The sequence below is a fragment of the Artemia sp. Qi Xiang Cuo genome, chromosome 19 (genome assembly GCF_049724085.1).
Source record: "Artemia sp. Qi Xiang Cuo chromosome 19, ASM4972408v1, whole genome shotgun sequence".
Taxonomy (NCBI): Eukaryota; Metazoa; Arthropoda; class Branchiopoda; order Anostraca; family Artemiidae; genus Artemia; species Artemia sp. Qi Xiang Cuo.
The window spans coordinates 59,798,216-59,817,475 of NC_142812.1; the positions used below are offsets into that span (position 1 = coordinate 59,798,216).

Consider the following 19,260-nt stretch of genomic DNA (forward strand, 5'->3'; position numbering starts at 1 on the left):
CCTATATAATATATCGCATGGGTTCCAGCTAATACAACAGTACCGTAATATTTAACTACAGGCCAAAAAAAGTAGTTATTTTTCGACCGTGTACGATCGTTTATAGCACCAGGCTGAAATTGGCTCTAGATGAAGATGTTAATACTAATCAGGGCCTAATTTAACATTGTATTATTAAAGAATATGGCCCAAAACCAGTTGTCGTGACTTGTTTTTCCATTTAATAGTTTGCATACAAATCCTCCTTTTCCCTTTTATGAAGATCTCGATGGAGGAGAGGATTGCTCATGTAGCCCTCTCCTAATGTACGCTACCGCCTACAAACAATACAGGAAAAAAAATGTTTTTAAATTACGACTGATAATAGAAGTGACTTTGGGGGTTATGATCTGGTCTAACACGTACTGGAGATTTTAATGTTGAAACAATATTTTTCTCCAAAATGCCTTTAAAAGATCCTTCACTCACCTTCTAAGGTCGAGTTGGCTATATCCCCACAAATTGTACAATAAAAACCATATCTTTTACTATTTCTTAAATTACCTTAAATATATAGATAACGGCATCTTTTATTTTTAAAACTGGAACTGGGTTTATAAGCTTTGAGTTATCCGAGGTTCCCACTACTCTGTACTGCATAAACTATGCACCAACAGTGACCAAAAATATTACATTAAACATCACTCAGAAGCAATCTGAATCAGAAGCCATGGATGCACTCGTAGTTGCAGATTTTCTGTACCCTTTTCCAGTATTTTGCCAGTTGGCGTATGTCACCATGCTTATGGGGGGATTCCAGTCCTTGGTAATGACTCGTTTAGCACCCAGAACAGCATTAAGAGCTGTAAAGTCGAGTTTTTATAGCAAGAGCCTGTGAAATTTGACTCTCAAAACTTTCTCTCTCTTTGTAACACGCAAGCTTTTCATTCAAACTGGAAAAATACAACATGTTTGGAAAAAGCTTGTTTCTGAATGATAAAGAACTGTTTTTCAAAACAATTAAAACTTGTAAACATAGCAGTGGAGGAGAGATTTTATTTACATAATGGAAAAAAGCGTGCTTTGCCGTTTCTATCGAATATACTCATCATATTCTTAAGATTTTGTATTGTTGGAGGGGAGGGGGCTAAGTGCCCCTGAAATTTGAATTTACTAGTAAAACTTTTTTTTTTTTTTTTTTGAATAAAAGAATGAAAAGTTTACTCACATTGAAAATTGACGAATCCATTGTTTTCAAAGTTAATAATATATATTGTACTATAATCAATGTGTTAAAACATAATGAAAATCGGAATGCAGTGTATGGACATTATATAGGGTTTTTGCTTGAGTACATTATAGCTTGCCAAGTTTTTTTAAAAAACCGACTAATCAAGTTATCATATGGAGTAACCACCAGCTTTCTCTAACCGATTGACACACCAAAAAATTAGTGTCACATTAGAAAACCTGTCTGGTAAGACATCTACCGTTCATAGTAATAGGTGACTGACCCATGGTAAGGCATATTACGCAATCACTGGCAGAATATATAGATGCATTACTACTTTTAGATGGGGAATATAGGTACTAAAAAATACCTTCCCGGAACATACTTTTGTTTTTAGACCCATCCCTGAAAGTTTCATTATCATAACCTAAACCCTTTCCAAGATAGCAAAGCTAAACTTGAATTTTACCAAAAAACTGATTCAAGTGTGCGTGTTGTCGCCAACATCGTTTTACCCTGGGTTCCTACTGATCCGATTTCATGCAAAAACGGCCGTTTTTCCCTGGTCTGACAAATATCCTCCATTTTTCGCTGCAAGTTTTGGCGTCACAACGGTTCAACGGCTGTGTTGAAATATGTCTACTGAGCCGTTGAAAATCGCATCTATTGTTCTGAATTGAAAGCTTAGTAGAACCCTAAATTGCAAGTAACTGAGAAACTAATGGGGTTTATCAGAAGTTTTCCATTAATATTTGATAGGATAATATTACAATATTACATTTTTCTATTCCCCCAAAGGCTCTTTGCCCTGTAAAGAAGGGGGAAGACAAACGAGTTACTTGCTCAGAGAAGAAAAAAATTAAAATAATCACTTACTCACAGAGAGAAGAGCAAACATGAGAAGAAAATATAACAAACATAAAATAAAAACTATGGAAAACAAAACTAAATAGATTGAATAGACTAAATTAATTAAGTAGACTAGTAGATTAAATAAACTCCAATAAAATAATAATAAATATATAAATACAAAAATAAATAGATAAAATTACTTCTAAGAAGCCAAAAAAATTTTAACAATTATTTTTAATAAACTGAATGAGTGGCATCTTCGACCTGATCCGGGAAACTTATTCCACACAATATGACTCGCAATCTAAGGATTAAAATCTGACCTTACACATGTTGAAAAACAACATGAGGCTGTCCTTTTAATACAAGAGTTTAACACTCAAGGCGTGCGGGGATATTTCTTGGGAAATGATCATAGAAGATAAGAATTATATTTTTCATTACGTACAGCTGGCCTAAGCTGTTACAGATTACCCCTTTGAACGTTTTTCTTGGCTTCAAGAACTTGATTTAGCCTATTCCTATTTATATCCTCCCGCGGACAAGCTTTGCTTTTTAGGGGAGGAAGTAATAATTTTTTGTTGTTTTTTTTTTTAAATAAATCTTTCTTTCTTTCTTTCATATGCTTTTTAAATATCTCATAATGTTTCTTGTTTTGTTTTTCAACGACCGCGGTAAACCGTTTCAGTGTCAAAATTTTAGCGATTTTCCGACATCCGCTATCCGTGAGCCGTTTTGCGTTAAAAAAATCGCATCAAACGGAACCAAAGGTTAGAGTCTTCTTCTTCTACATTGTCTTGACGTTGCATTATTTGTGAAGTAGTGATTTAGCGTCATAAGTGCTGCCGAGAAGGATCAATGAATATCATAATTATAGTTTTATTATCTGTGGTAAAATCTAGTATCGTTCACAAACTAACGAATTGTTAGTTAGCACGCAAAAGGCTAAGAAATAATTGTTAAATGTCATGGATATTTGTATTCACCTTTAGTGGTCAGGTACCATGTAAACGTTATGATCACTTGTCATGCTGTCACTGGAGCTATTTTTCACGCTAATCTATCAAATGATTATTTTTAAATAGCCTAATGTAAGAGCAGGAGAACAGACTTGAAAAAGAAGCACAATTGTAGCGTTTAGTTTTTTCTGAGGACGGGAGAGAAAATAGTTTTCCCCCTTTAATTTCCCCCAAATTAACGGTCCTGTGTCAATTATAAATTCTTGGTCAACCTGCCTAAGACCATAGGCGGACATGCCTTGTTTGCCTAGGTGACCCTTTCCATATAAATACTATGGGCTATGTGAATAGGATGTAGTGTGTGTGAACTCTTACTCTTAACAATACTTTAACAGCCTCTTAACGATTTTAATTTCTAAACAATATTTTAAGAATTTCAGCAGTCTTTTAACAATCTCTAAATGATCTCAACAGTCTCTTAAGAATCTTTGAATAATCTCTTAGTGATCTAACAATCTCTTACCGATATCAACAGTCTTTTTAACAATCTCTTAACAATTTCTAGACTATCTCAACAATCTCTTAACGATTTCTCTTAAAAATCTCTCGACAGTCCCTTGACGATTTTAGCAGTCTCTTAAAAAAAAATTAACAATCTATTAAGATCTCAACAGTCTTTTAATGATATCAACAGTCTCTTAACAATCTTTCAGCAATTTCTTTACGATCTCAACGGTTTTTTTTTTTTGCAATCTCTTAACATTTTCTTAACGATCTTAACAGTCTCTTCACAATCTTTTAACAGTCTCTTAACGATCTTAACAGTTTCTTAACAATCTTTCAACAATCTCTCAAGATCTCAAAAATTTCTTAACAAACTTTTAAGGATATCAGCAGTCCTTTCAACAATCTCTCAACGATCTCAACAGTCTTTTAACAATCTCCTAATGATCTAAACAATATTTAAACATTCTCTTAACAATCTGAACAATATTTTAACAGTCTTTTAAGAATCTCTTAACAATCTTTTAATGATATCAACAGTCCCTTAACAATCTTTCGAAAATCTCCTAACGATCTCAACAGTCTTTTATCAATCTTATAACGATCTAAACAATCTTTTAAGTCTCTTAACGACCTTAACAGTTTCTTAGCAATCTTTTAACAATCTCTCAAGATCTCAAAAATTTCTTAACAAACTTTTAATGATATCAGCAGTCCTTTAACAATCTTTCAACAATCTCTCAACGATCTCAACATTCTTTTAGCAATCTCCTTACGATCTAAACAATATTTTAACATTCTCTTAACAATCTGAACAACCAGGTTGCAGCTACTGCTGCAACCATGATAAGTTGTTTTCCCTGATTTCAAAGATTAGGGACCTAAATCCTCCTAAATGTGTTTTAACTATGGTTATTCCTATTGTTTATTTTTATCCGACGAAATTTTTGAGGAGCTTTAGGTTGTTTTTCTATGTTCCTATACAAAAAAGAATTCACAATAAACTTTTAACATTAACGGAAATAGCAGATACTATTCTTGGAGTAGGTTCTAATGGGAATTCTTTATTACTTGATTTTTTTTTTACCCGTTTTTAAATTGTCTTTTACTACGGATAAGACTTTGTTCTTTACTAGGTTGCAGCAACTAGTGCAATGATGATGATTATGGGAGGGTAAAAAAGTATTTGGGAGACACGTTATTCCTTATTAGATGTAAAGAGACTGTTAAAAGATTGTTCAGATTGTTAAGAGGGTGTTAAAAGATGTTTAGATCTTTAGAAGATTGCTAAAAGACTGCTGAGATCGTTGAGAGATTTTTTAGAGATTGTTAAGGCCGAAAAACACCAAGTAGTAAAGAATCACCATTAAAAGCTACTCCAAGAACAGTAGCTGCTGTTTTCGTTAATTTTAGAGATTTTTTAAAGATTGTTACAGCCAAAAAACACTAAGTAGTAAAGAATCACCATTAAAAGCTATAAAGATTGTTAAGTCCAAAAAACACCAAGTAGTAAAGAATCACCTTTAAAAGCTACTCCAAGAATAGTAGCTGCTGTTTTCGTTAATTTTATAGATTTTTTAAAGATCGTTACAGCCAAAAAACACCACGTAGTAAAGAATCACCGTTAAAAGCGACTCCAAGAATAGTAGCTGCTGTTTTCGTTATTTTTAGAGATTTTTTAAATATTGTTAAGGCCAAAAAACACCAAGTAGTAAAGAATCACCGTTAAAAGCGACTCCAAGAATAGTAGCTGCTGTTTTCGTTAATTTTATAGATTTTTTAAAGATCGTTAAGGCCAAAAAACACCAAGTAGTAAAGAATCACCATTAAAAGCTACTCCAAGAATAGTAGCTGCTGTTTTCGTTAATTTTAGATATTTTTTAAAGATTGTTAAGGCAAAAAAACACCAAGTAGAAAAGAATCACCGTTAAACGCGACTCCAAGAATAGTAGCTGCTGTTTTCGTTAATTTTAATGGTTAAAGTTTATTGAGTTTTTTTTTTATAGGAACATGGAAAAACAACCTAAAACTCCTCAAAAATGTTTCGAATAAAAATAAAAGCTCAAAAATAGGAACAACCATGGGTGAAAACCCATATGGGGAAATTGATTTCCCTTATCTCCGAAAACCGGGAAACAAATTATCATGGATGCAGCGGTAGCTTCAACCTAGTAAAGGACGGACACAGCCCATAGTATTTACATGGAAAAGGGTCACCTGTTTCCTTTTTTCACAGTGGTAATCGTACCGAGCCAGTAGCCATAGAATGTTGAGAAAGGGCTCATTCAAATTGCTGTAAAAGTCTAAAACCTACTGCGTCATGGCGCTTTACTGAAATGAATTTTATTATGAACATTTTCTTTTGTGCTTAATGTTGAAAATAAACATTAAAATTATAGTAAAATTTTGAACTGATGAGCTTTCAGCAATTAATATCATTATATATCAAATATTCAGTTTAATTTATTAGTTCTTTCTAAAATTGTTGAAGACCCCTAAAATTATCCCCTTCCTTAACTGTAAAAACCTAAAGCCTACTGCGTCATTGGCGCTTCACTGAAAACGAATTATATTACAAGTATTTGTTTTCCATCAAACAGTTCGTGGTAACGAACTGTAAGTAAGGAGCGACCCGGCTCAATGGTAACCGAAACTCTAAAAAACGGAATTTTGATACCAATAGATACATCACAAGAATCAGATTTTAATTCTGATTTCAAATATATAAGTTTCATTAAGTTTAAGCTTACCCATCAAAAGTTACGTACCTGAGAAAATTTGGCTGATATTCGAAAAAAGGGGGAAAGACCCCTAAAAGTTATAGAACCTTAATGAAAATCACACAATCATATTCAGCTTATCAGATAACCCCACTGTTGATGTTTCAAGCTCCTATCTAAAAAAATGTGTAATTTTCCTTTTTTTGCCATTAGAAAGATAACAGATGGTTTGTTTTTTTTTTGTTTGTTTGTTGTTGTTTTTGGTTGTTGGTTTTTTTTTTTCAGGGGTGATCGTATTGATCCAATGGTCCTAGAATATCGTGTGAGGGTTCATTGAAACTGAAATTAAAAGTTCTAGTGCCGTTTTTAAGTGACCAAAAAACATAGAGGGCATCTAGGCCCCCTCACATGTTCATTTTTCCCAAAATCACCGGATCAAAATGTTTAGATAGGCATTTTGTTCAGCATGGTTGAAAATATGATAAGAATGTCTTTTAGAACGACTTGATCCCCCAAAGTCCCCAGGGGGAGGGCTGAAAGTTATGAACTTGACTCAATGTTAACATATAGTATCGGTTATTGGGAAGTATACAGACTTTTTCAGAGGAGATTTTTTCTGGTAGGTGGGGGAAGGATAGGGTCGGGGGCTATATGGAAGGATCTTTCCATGAAGGAAGTTTTCATGGGGGAAGGGACATTGCTATGAAGGGGGCGCCGGATTTCCCAGCATTATTAAAGAAAAAGATCAGGAATTAAATAAAAAAAAACAAGTTTTTCAACTTATCAACTGATTGTGATTAAGAGGTCATTTTTAAAGAACTGTAAAAAAAATTCGAAATATAGTTTAAATAGCATGGTATTTACTAGGGGGCTAAACCCCTAATATACGTGTTAAAAATTTATGAATATAGAAGTTCGTTACGTAAGTTAATTCTAAGTTACGTATATTTATTACTAATAAAAACGTTCGTAAATAAAATTAAACAAGTTTCGAGAAAGCCATTTAACCAAATATAATATGCAAAATTTGTTTTAATTATTCATGTACGGTGAGCCAAAATTAAACCCTGCATTAATTCAAAAACGTTCAAAAATTAAATAAAAAAAACAAGTTTTTTAAACTGAAAGTAAGGAGCGACATTAAAACTTAAAACGAACAGAAATTATTCCGTATATGAAGGGGGCTGTCCCCTCCTCAACGCCTCGCTCTTTACGCTAATGTTTGACTTTCTCACAACTCTATTTTTCTAAACAATAAAAAAACTTTAGCGTAAAGAGCGAGGCGTTGAGGAGGGGACAGCCCCTTTCATATACGGAATAATTTCTGTTCGTTTTAATTTTTAATGTCGCTCCTTACTTTCAGTTTAAAAAACTTGTTTTTTTTATTTAATTCTTACAGCATTGAAAATAAAAATAAAATTAGAGTGAAATAAAAAATTGAACTGATGGATCTTTCAGTAATTAATATTATTATATGTAAAAAATTCGATTTAATTTTGTTTAAACTTTCCAAGACTGTTCAATACACGTCTAGTTTTCAGCAAAGCGCCATGAAGCAGTAGGTTTTAGACTTTTACAGTGAGAGAAGGAGGTGATACCCAAACTCTTGTTTGTGGTGATTTTTGGTCGTTTCAAGCTTCATTTGTATATTCAATTTAAGTTTCACTCGTTTTAAGATTTATTTATTCATTTACATTAGTGTCTGCTGTATATTTGTTTGCATTGATTCTTTATTTAATTTCTGTTCGTTTTGAGTTTCATTTATACTTCAATAGCAAAATATTTTTTTTCGTTTTAAGCTTGATTTGCATATCCAATTTAAGCATTACTCGCTTTGAGATTTATTCATTCATTTATATTATTACTTGTTGTATGTTTTTTTTGTTTTTTTTTGCTATGATTGTTTATTTAATTTCTGTTCGTTTTGGGTTTCATTTATACTTTAATAGTAATTTCTGGTCGTTTTTAGTTCTAATTTTAAAAGGGATTTGTATCTGCTGATCTTAAGTTTAAAATGGCCTTTACTTTTCTTTGAAAAACTTCTTTTTCAGAAAGTTTTTTTTTAATTAATTTTTGTTCGTTTTCAATTGCAAAAAGTTTCAAGTTTTTTAAAATACCTTATTTCAAAATCAACCTTTTTTTCAAAATCAGATGTTCATCAAAGTATCAAAACTAGTATCAAAGTAACATTATCAAAGTAAAAAAATTGGGTTTGTGTCCACCTCGGAGTTTTTATTATCTGATGTTTGAACTCTTTTTAACAAAATGGCCATCTCAAAATTTTTATCGGATGTGTTTGGGGAAAAAAGGACGTAGGGGGGGGGCTAATTACCCTTCGATCTCTTTTGAATTATAGTTTTTTACCATGAATTGGGTATATATTAGTATTGTCGGTTGAATAACCAACAACTCATCAAAGAGCAAATGATTTTTTTTTGTTGAACTTTGTATGATGTCATGACGTCATACTAGATTGAAATGACTACTTTTCTTGCAACTAAAAACACCACCAGATATAGCAATTTGAATGAGCCTTAAAATACTTTTAAGCTTCTTCATAGCTGCTAAGTGTGCCAAGAAGCTCGAAACGTTTTGATATCTCGATGCTGTAGTTCTGGCGAATGTCTGGCTCCTTTAGCTTCCCAACGTCTGCAGTGACGGTTTTTTTTTATCGCTGAGCTTGGAGTCAAAGCTGGACATTGGCTTGCACATGCCTATAGTCAGTATTTCTAAGCTTTGTCTATCTGTAAATAGTTCTTCACCGATGATCTGAGGCGTTTGGACATAATGACGTAATCGGTCATGTTCTCGGTACAACCGTCATTACTATACCACGTGTACTAGTGAATAGTTTTATGTTGGAAGCATGCATTTGCTATGACAAGGTCATAAGATCGGCACAGTTCGAGCACGCGAAGTCAATTATTGTTAAGTGGGTCGGAGAATGCAAGACCAACAGCGCCGCGTCAAACACCCTAATCGTTATTTACTGTTGCATTAAAGTCACTAATAAGAAAAGTTACATAGTGGGGGACACTGTCACAAGACACCTAGACAGAGCAGAGTAGAACTCTTTCTTTATTATGTTGTTGGAGTCATTCGTCAGAGCAGAGCATACGGTATGGTCTCCTTGCCATGTTTTGTCCAAAGCAGGCCTTCAATAGTCTGTTATATATGGCTTCGTGCAAGAGTAAAGCCTTGCTTGCATGATTGTTTAGCGCAAGACCAACGCCATTTCTTCTTACGCTCCCTCCAGACCAGAGCATTGAGTGATTGTAGCCTATTCGCTCTTCTTCATTTCCTGTAAGATGATTCTCTGGGACAACCGCAATCGCCACTTTATTTTTAATCAGTTCTTCAGGATGTAAGTTCTTTGACGCAGGTGCATTCAGCGTTGAAACACTCCAGATCGGCTATTCGATGCCCATTTTGGTCCAGAGGTTTTAGTCTGTCAGTCTTTCTGACGTCGTCAGCATGTCGATAAAGGTGATGACGCGAAGTACATTAAATCTGGTGTATTGTAAAGTTGTAATGCTAATTGATCAATGCTATGAAATATACCATTAGAATTTTTAGACTCTGTGATTTTTTGAATTCTTGAGTTCGGATTTCTTAATCAATATTTTTAAAGCAAATTTCAATGTATCTAGATTAGGTCACATTTCTTTTTTCTAAGAAGAAATTTTCTTCTTGTTTTTTCCAATTTTTAAAGTACCTTAAAGTTGCGGGGTTAACAAAACAATGCTATGAAAAATATAATTGACATTTTCAGACTCTGAAATTTTGGAATTCTTGAATTTCCAATTTTGAAACGATATCTTGAAGACAACTACTATGTCTTTATGTCTAGGTCACATTTAATTTTTCAAAGAAGTAGTAGTGCCAATCTATTTTGGAAAAAGATTTATATTTTTCTTTTAAAAAATTCAATCCAGTGTCAAAAGTGCCAGTTTGTGCTACTTTTTAGCCAGTTTTGGAAACCTCCTTTTTTACCTACTTTTATGAGTTCGAAGCTCGAAGACAACATTTTATACCATTTGAAGAGTGTTTCAAAACATTACTTCAAACATTTATCTGCTACTACTGCTGTTGCTAATAATTCACTGTAGTGCCAAGCCGCCTAAGGCCAACACAACTGCGCACGTCCCTCATCCCTCATCCCAATCAATTCAAAACTCCTCTCTTCACCTCATCCCAAAAATACATAGCCAAGCTTCCACAAGCTAGCCATTTATGGCTAGCCATTTAGTCAGTCCAAACCAATTGTAGTCCCCGTTTTGCATACAAGTCCAGTGGACATTGTCCGTCATGAGTCAACCTCAAAATCTCGATCAATCCTTAGTTCTATAACTATCTACCGTACCTTCAGTTTTGCCCTAGGATGGATGGATGATAGACTATCTATCAACAAGTGAAAATGACATCATTCGTATACAATCCTCAAAAAGGCCAATGCCAGCTTTGCTTCTCATTCGGACTATCTGTATAGGATTTTTTTCTACAATTTGCCATGGCTTGATGGCAGCTTGATTTTAATTCAAAAATTATATTGATTTCTGGTGCTTTCCTGGACTTGAAATCTTTTTGTTTCACTGTGCTTTTTTCGCTTATTTTCGAAATTAGTTAAAATGAGGGATATTATGTAGAATAAACTAGTTTAAAAAAAATTATGAATATGAAATCAAATGCAGCTTAAAAATAATTTCTCCTTATAAATAAATTTTCAGTTGGCTCAATTTAAAAAAAAAGAAGAGAAAAACAAAAAACAATGCTATCTTCTTTCTCTCATTTTCAATTGATGTTTGACAGACCAAGCCTGTCCCTCACAACTGATATTTTAAGCTTAGCATATCAATATTTGTCAAGTACATAAGGACATCTAAATCCTCCACATTATTTGAATAGTGACTGTACTGTGAACTGAGCAAAGACGTTTTTCAATATGGTCAACACAAGTTTATTTATTTTCTTAATACCTTAAGTATTTTTTCCTAGTACTGTCCTGGACAGAATATCAAAATAAAGCATTGTTTGCCTCCTGGATGTATCGTAGGTCCTTAAGATTCTTTTTTTGGTTGTTTCGACGTTATAAAGTTTTTAGGGCAGTGCCACATTTCCGTCAGTGTTGCCGCGTCGAACCATGATCTTAAATAAACAACACTAATGAGTTAGATTTGACAACACTTTTAATTCGCAAAAAAGTTCAAATATTAACAATCTGTAAACTCCCAAACACAACTCTGTCTTTCAAAGGAAAGCTACACCTTTTAAGTTGATTTCCTGTCATACGTTTTTATTTATTTGTTTTTTATATTTTTCTTACTTTTTCTTTCCTGATCCTTTTCCGTGGACTAAATTGTTGTTTTTATTTCAGACCTTGGACCATTTAATGGCTGGTATTGAAGACATATTAGGCAGAATGGGCAACAATCAAATCCGAAATAGGTAAATTAATATTAAATATTTTTCTTTATTTTCAGTTAAATTTGCTAAGCAAAGCCAATTGTGAATCCCAGCCAATTTTTTTATTAACATACGGAGTTCTTTGCGCTCTTGAAATCAACATCTTGCTTTCGTTTTTATTTTATTTATGTTTCTTTCCCTCTTTGCTCTTTGGTTTCTTTTCTTTTCTTGCTTCTTTTTTTCTTTTTCTTTTTTTCCTTTTTTCTTTTTTACCTCTTCATTTGTTCAGAATTCAGTATCGCTCCTTTTCTTTGTTATCATTTCCGTAAACAGAGTACTAAGAAAACTACAAACCTTAAAAACCAAAAAATAAGCTGGCCGATCTGAGTTTGCAAAAAAAGCTTAGCGAATCTTACCCGCCCACCCCCACCCCCCCTACCCTGTACCAAATAGAAAACTTCTCAAAACAGAAGGGTATATCTAACAGTTTTATGATCATATAGACCAAACAAAAGATATTTCTGTCATAAAGGGACATTTATGCCCCAAAAAATTGCACCATTCGGGGGAATAGAATTTTTTCTGACGAAAATGCCCATTTTTCAATTCTTTGGGGTCATTTTATACAGTGCTACCTCTGGAAACATTTTCGGAATTTTTAAGTTTTAACAATATAATTATTTGATAGTTTGACATATTTGACTATTTTGTAGAAAACAAATTACTAGAAAACAATAAAGCATTATACTACAATAGTCTTTACTTCTAGGCCACAAAACCCTAGCCTAGGCGCATTTTGCCAGTTCTTTTCGCAATTAGTTTTCTTGCAAAGTAAACTTGAACTTTTTTTTCGCGCAAATTGAAATGCTTTTCTTATAAAATGAAGTGCCTGAAAAAGATGCCCATCACGAGCTGGTGCACAAGACTCGTCTTGTGCACCAGCTAGTGCACCAGTCTGTGCACCAGACGAGTTAACCCATACTTAACAGGTTGGCTTCACTTCAGTCAGAGGCTGGCCGGAACAGATACCGACGATTCGCCTCATCCTGTTGCAGTACAGCAGATTTAATGTACTTCGTGTCATCACCTTTATTGACATGCTGACGACGTCAGAAAGACAGACTAAAACTACTGGACCAAAATGGGCATCGAACAGCCCACCTGGAGTGTTTTAACGCTGAATGTACCTGCGTCAAAGAACTTACTTTCCGAAGAACTGATTAAAAATAAAGGTGACCATCACCGTATGCTCTGCTCCGACAAATGACTCCAACAACGTGATAAAGAAAGAGTTCTACTCTGTTCTGTCCAGACGTTTAGTCATAGTGTCCCCCACTATGTAACCTTTCTTATTAGTGACTTTAATGCAAGAGTGCATAACGATATGGGTGTTTGGCGTGGCACCGTTGGTCCTGTATTCTCCGACCTACTTAACAATAATTGCCTTCGCCTGTTTGAACTGTGCCGATCTCATGACCTTGTCGTAGCAAATGCATACTTCCAACTTAAAACTATTCACCAGTACACGTGGTATAGTAATGACGGTTATACCAAGAAGATTATTTCCAAACGCTTATTTATTTCCGTCATTATTTCCAAACGCTTGAAATCCTCGGTGAAAGTCGTCTTGTTTCTATGCAGCCGTCTTGTTTCTACCGTTTTGCTGCTTGGGATATATCCCACTTTAAAGACTTCATAGAAACTGTAAAATCAAATTCTGCAGTTCTATTGTTTGTCAAAATTTTTACCAATCTTAAGGGCAGTTTGAATGGTTTTTCATGGTGTTGTTAAGGTCTGTGAACCAATTAAGGAAGTTATCCTTCAGGTCTTATAAATTTTATATGTTAAGTTTCTTTAATATCTACCGATACAATTGTCTATGTCGGTAACTGCCAGCCATTCACAATCGTGAAAAAAATTGGATGACAATACACTACGGATACCTGGACAGGTATCCGTATAAGGGAAAGCGACTCTTATCCAAACGATTATTTCATGCTGAAATTTGTATATGGACTTGAACCCGAAAGATGTTTGTTCAACTATTTGTTTTTCTTTAATCACGTTGACTGACTGATTTTCCCCTCAGAAAATAAATGGGGAATAATAATATAATTATAATATAAAATAATAATAATAAATAAATGTAGGAAAAAATACCACCTGGTTATAAACCATATTAAGCTGATGGTTTCGGACGATAAACGTATACTATTCAAAACCTCATTGATTCTTTTGTGAGAAATATGAAAACAGTAATAAGACGAAAGACACTTGAGTCACAACATTTCTCAAAGTAATTTCTCTGTTTTTCTGGTCCTAAACATAAGGCCTCATATTCACAACCAAGTTAACTGAACTAAAAACTAATAATATTATGATAGTTATTTTGAATGTAATAACAATAAATAAATAGCAATAATAATAAATAGTAAAATAAATAATTATTAACTATAAATAAAAGTTATAATATATGAAATATCTGGTATTTTTTGTGAATTTCTATCACTGTTTGTGAAACATTGTCTATTAAAAGGATTTTATCCCTATTTCAACTTTTATTTATCGTCACGGAAAGGCAGTGTGGTCTCCAAAATTATCGACGTGATAAATTGTTAACTAATAATAATGAATAAGTTATCAAATAAGAATGATGATAAAATAACTAACTGATGAAACTGTGAAAAATAACTCTGTTTTCTTTTTCTTTGTAGGTTCAAGCATTTTGATAACAAATATGTACGTCCATGTCTTGTTCGAGATTACAAAGTCCAAAATCCCAAAATTTTGGAAACCTTTACGAAATTGACAATGAAAGACGCTGTTGAATTGACAAAAAAGAACAGGACAGTGCCATCTTTTAACAGTAAGTTTTATTAGGTGTCGATAAGAGATCCCCGTAGTCCCATGGGTTTCCCTTTCTTTAAGAAAGAGCATAAGCTGGGATAGGTCCTATTGGAGGTGACAAAAAAAGAACAGGGCAGTGCCATCTTTTAACAGGGTTTAATAGGTGTTGATAGGAGAGCTCCGCAGTTTCAAGGGTTTCCCTTTCTTTAAGAAAAGGCGCAGATTGGGAGAGCTCCTATTAGTGTCATTTATCAAACTGAGAATGAAAGACGCTGTTGAACTAACAGAAAAGCGTAGGAAAGCGATATCTTTTGATAGTGAGTTTATTTAGTAGAAAGAACGCAGAATGGGAGAGGTCCTGCTTCAGAGTCCCTACTACGCTTTGGCGAGTCTTTGAAAGCATTATCTGTTGATTGTAAGTTTATGTAGTAGAAAGAACACAGAATAGGAGAGGTCCTTCTTCAGAGTCCCTACAACGCTTTGGCGAATGTTTGTGAACAGACTCCCCAATTACTCCTGAGGATGGCTTGATCTACCCAGAAAGCTATCTATGACCCGTGGGTCGAAAATTTAGAGCGGAAAGGTGACGTGTAGTTGGCATACTAACTTGTAGTCTCAAAATCTCTAAGGAAGGGTTAGGAATGGAAGAGAACTTGCTGAGAGGTGCCAAGAACGGATCTAGGATTTTTGTTCGGGGTGGAGGGGGGTTCTCGTGGACTTTGTCTAACATCCTGCTTAAGCTGAACAGAACCGTTTTTTCGACGCGGTAAAAAATTGGGGGGGGGGGGTTTCAAACCGGGTAACCCCCCCCCCTCTGGATACGGCCTCGAGAGGTGCCCTGCCAACTTTGATGGAGGCTTTATTAGACTTGAATGCTTGGCAGATATCCTATGAGAGGGCCCTTACCAGACTTTTCTGGAGGCTGCTCTAATTCATGCACTAGTAAAGATACTTTATCCCATATCTCTAAAAATATGCGGGATCTCTAAAAATATCCCAGGATCTCTAAAATATCCCAGGATCTCTAAAAATATGCGATTTGCTTTTAAAGTAAACCCAATACGCAAGACTCTGTTTATTGTTCTCAGTTGGAAATATCTCTAATGTAAGTTTTTTTAAAAAGGAAACCGAGAAAAGAGGTTTTGAGGGCACACTTTTTCTGTGATAGGGTCGTTCACATGAAAATCATCCCCTTCCCCTTCCTGTGTACGATTATGATTAAGACTACAATTTTACGGGATGTAGTGCTGAGAGGAGGTAATACCACCTCACCTTCCTTTCCCACTAAAAAGTCCTGAATGAAAATGTTTTCGAAAAGAATGTGCCACACCGTGCCACATCATAGTCACATCTATCGATAAAGAAAGTCAAATATCATGAATGACATGGCTATTTTCTTGATTTTAGCGTCACATTTGTATTTAAAAAGCAGAAAATTAAAATTGCAAGAAATTAGTTTAAAGAGTTTGCAACAACAGTAATTTGTGTCCAACTGTTCTCTAGCAATGCTAAGTCTTCTTAACTTTTGTCACATTCCTCTCCCAGATAGAAAAACCGCTGTTCTAAGTTTCCATCTTTTCTAGTTTCAAAAAGTATGCCTTAAACGTTGACTCTGATTGGTCAGTCAAGAAATTTATGCTTGAAAGTTAAACAATGCTCAACTCGAGAAATTACGAACGGCGAACGTAATTGGCGCTGTAGTCGTGCGCAATTTTAATTTTATCGACAAGTGTGGCTATAATGTGGCACGGGCATGAATCTTTGGAGATTTTGACAGCTCAGGGTACTAGATTAGGTCTGAAAATTAATTTCAAGAAGGATCAGTCGCCTAGACTAGGAGGGTGAAGAGGTTATGTAAAAAGTAGAAAACAGGAAGGCACAGGCTGTTTTCTCACAGTTGAAAAAGTTTGGTAGAAGAAGAAGAGGAAGTCTACGAACTAAGATTAGAATATTTAAAGTAGTGGTAATGATAATAGTGAACTATGTCTGTATAACGAGAGCATTAGGCTGAGGAAGGTACGTTTAATGTTTTCCAGAGGAACTGTCTGAGGATCGTTGCAGGTACTCGTTTGACCAACAGTGTGTCAAAGAATAAGCTGTACAAAAAGTGTCGTTCAATCCAGAGGCGGATCTAAAGCAAATTTTGGGGGTAGCATGTTAAAAGGGTGCCAATAGGAAAAATCTTGGGGAGGGGGGGGAGAATATGACAAGGGCACTAATAATTGACCAAATTGACAAATTTATAAAAAAAAAGAAAGTGAAAAACAAAAAACAAGGTCTGGGGGATTACCCCCTGGCCTCTCTGGATCCGCCATTGACTCAATACCATTGCCTATTGCTGTAATTATAGAAAGATTAAGATGTCTAGGCCATGTCTTATGGATAAAGAATGGTAGATTGTCAAGATTGTGGTTTGTGGCCTTCTATCTAAGGCCAAACAAAAAGCAGTTTTTTTTTTTTTTTTTGAACGGGTGGAAAGAGGTCCTAAGAAAGTATTTAAAGGAAATTAGAATTTCTAGGAAGGGGTTAAAAATGTGAAGGTTTATAAAGTTATGAGTGAATTGGGGTGTTTTACTAACAAGTGAAGCCTTATAAAGTTTGGAGATGGGGTGGGAGGTTGCTGGATTGAGTGCAGTTGTGTTTGCCTCAGGTGGCTTGGGGCTGCAATGGGGTGTTAGTAGCAGTAGTTGCCAGTTTACAGTTTGAATCTCGTGTTTTTAATATGATTAAAATGACTGGTGTTATATTTTTAGTTTTTGCTTATCTTTTCATCAAAGATTGTGCATTGAAAGCAAAGCCGTATCCAGAGGGGTACGGGGTTTAGCCCCCCCCCCCAAAAAAAAAAAGATGTCCGACTTGCAAAAACATAACAAAAAAATTTTTTAATATGTTTTTTAAAGTTTGTTGGTACCCCCCCACCCAAACCCCTAGAAAATAGTTCGGGATTCGGGGTACGCTGGCGTTCGTGCTGAAAAGTAAAACCACCATATAGCATTTTCCTGCTTCGCTTGACCCAAAACTGCTGTACACTTGTCTTTGCAGGGACTTTGAAATACAGGGGAGGTACAGAAAGCAGAATTCTGTCCCCAGTGGGCGTACCAACTCTAAGTCAACTAGCCTGCTTAATTTGCCAATATTTTCTGAGTTTGTCATGCTAGGCCTGTTTTGTTCAGACTGGATTTTGACTGAATTTCGAAATAAAAAAATAATGATTAATAATCTCTTACGTCACATCACATTACTCACATCACCTACGTCACATCACATTCTATTATCACTTACATTACATTAGTTATCACTAAAACGTTGGCTTTAATCTTCTTCTATTGTAGATTAATCACTCCAAACGGCCAATTATCCAATTATCTTGGAATGTTTTTACTTTTTTTATGAAGTCGCCAGTTGCTACACTGTAAGTGACGCTGGTAGTTTAAAATACCTAGAAAGGGTATTTTCCAATATGTAGGGGGTGACGATTATCTAGAAGAAGGGCAACTCAAATTTTTTTCCACTTTCATATAACAGACATTAAATGTGAAACTTCTGTGACTAAGCAATTTATAAATTTTGGATAGCCAATTAGAAAATTGTCTCGCGAGCTTTTGATACATTTGAAATTCACATTAACACTCACATAATGAGTATCAAAGGTTTTAACTTCCGTGGTAATGCAATTTTTCAATAGCTAATTAGCTATGAAGTTTTTTTTTTCTTACAATAGGTTGGGAAATTTTCTTTACGGTTTAATCTTCCTTGCAGTCGACATCTTTTCATTTCAGTGTATTAATTAGTATAATTAATGGTGTTGAATACTTCATCGTTGATGCAATCTAATTATTCTATCTATATAAAGAAAGAAGAAAAGCTTTCATATTTCCTCATCTTCAAAAAATGGTTTGAAGATGGAGACAATGGAGACAGGAATGGAGACAGGTCAGGAGACAGGAGACAGGAGACAGGAAATGGACATGGTTTGAAATGGAGACAGGCAACCGGGACTAGAAAAGGACAATACTCCCTCAGTGTGCGTGTAACTCAACCCTCGGTGTAACTAAACCCTGTTCAACTCAAACCCCATTCAATTCAACCCACATCCAACTCAACCCATCTACAACCTGTTCCCTCTCTTGGTTTTCCAACCCAAATTGGGTTGCAATCCAAATTGGATTTATTTTTGCAATCTTCTCTATTTGCAGTTTTTTCTTTGAGCCTGTTTTCTTTTGTAATTCATAATTTAAAGAAAAATATATAGATATATAAGTTCAATCAACAATCAAATGATAAATTCAAACTATGAAAACAAATACATCAACACAGGGCCTTCTACAGGATTTTGTCGGTATGGGGGTATACAAAAACATATTAGTGATCATCAAGATGTATTTTTGTTACTTTTTTACAAACTGGACAAAATTTTCGGGGAGAGGGGTTCAAACTGAATACCCCCCCTCCCTGGATACGGTTATCTATTATCTCATACCTCCCCAAGGCTGTATGGCCGGAAATGCAAGAAAAACAAAAAAGTGATGAACATACTAAAAATGTACCGCTAAACATATTAAAAAATACTACATATTTTTTTGACGGTTAATGTTTTTTGCCCTTCTGACTTCAAAATCAGACTTAAAACTATTCTAAACGTGCCCCTTTTCTTATAATTTCTTTTACTTAGTGATGAAATAAATGTGGTAACTTTTTAGTTTTTTGTTATGTTTCCTCAGTAAATCCTAACTTCTAAAATACCATGGTCAATGAAAAGGGAATT

General features: G+C 34.7%; 1 protein-coding gene across 3 annotated transcripts in view; it reads left to right on the top strand.

Annotated features, from left to right (window-relative positions):
- Nucleotides 1-19,260, top strand: part of LOC148941067 (putative Na(+)/H(+) antiporter nhx-9) — a 265,572-nt gene that overhangs the window by 214,322 nt on the left and 31,990 nt on the right. For all 3 annotated transcript variants that reach the window (XM_089104941.1, XM_089104942.1, XM_089104943.1), the window contains exons 9-10: nt 11,620-11,690; nt 14,363-14,514. In XM_089104941.1, coding sequence (XP_088961067.1) covers nt 11,620-11,690; nt 14,363-14,514 — 223 coding nt within the window. The remainder of the gene's footprint in view (nt 1-11,619; nt 11,691-14,362; nt 14,515-19,260) is intronic.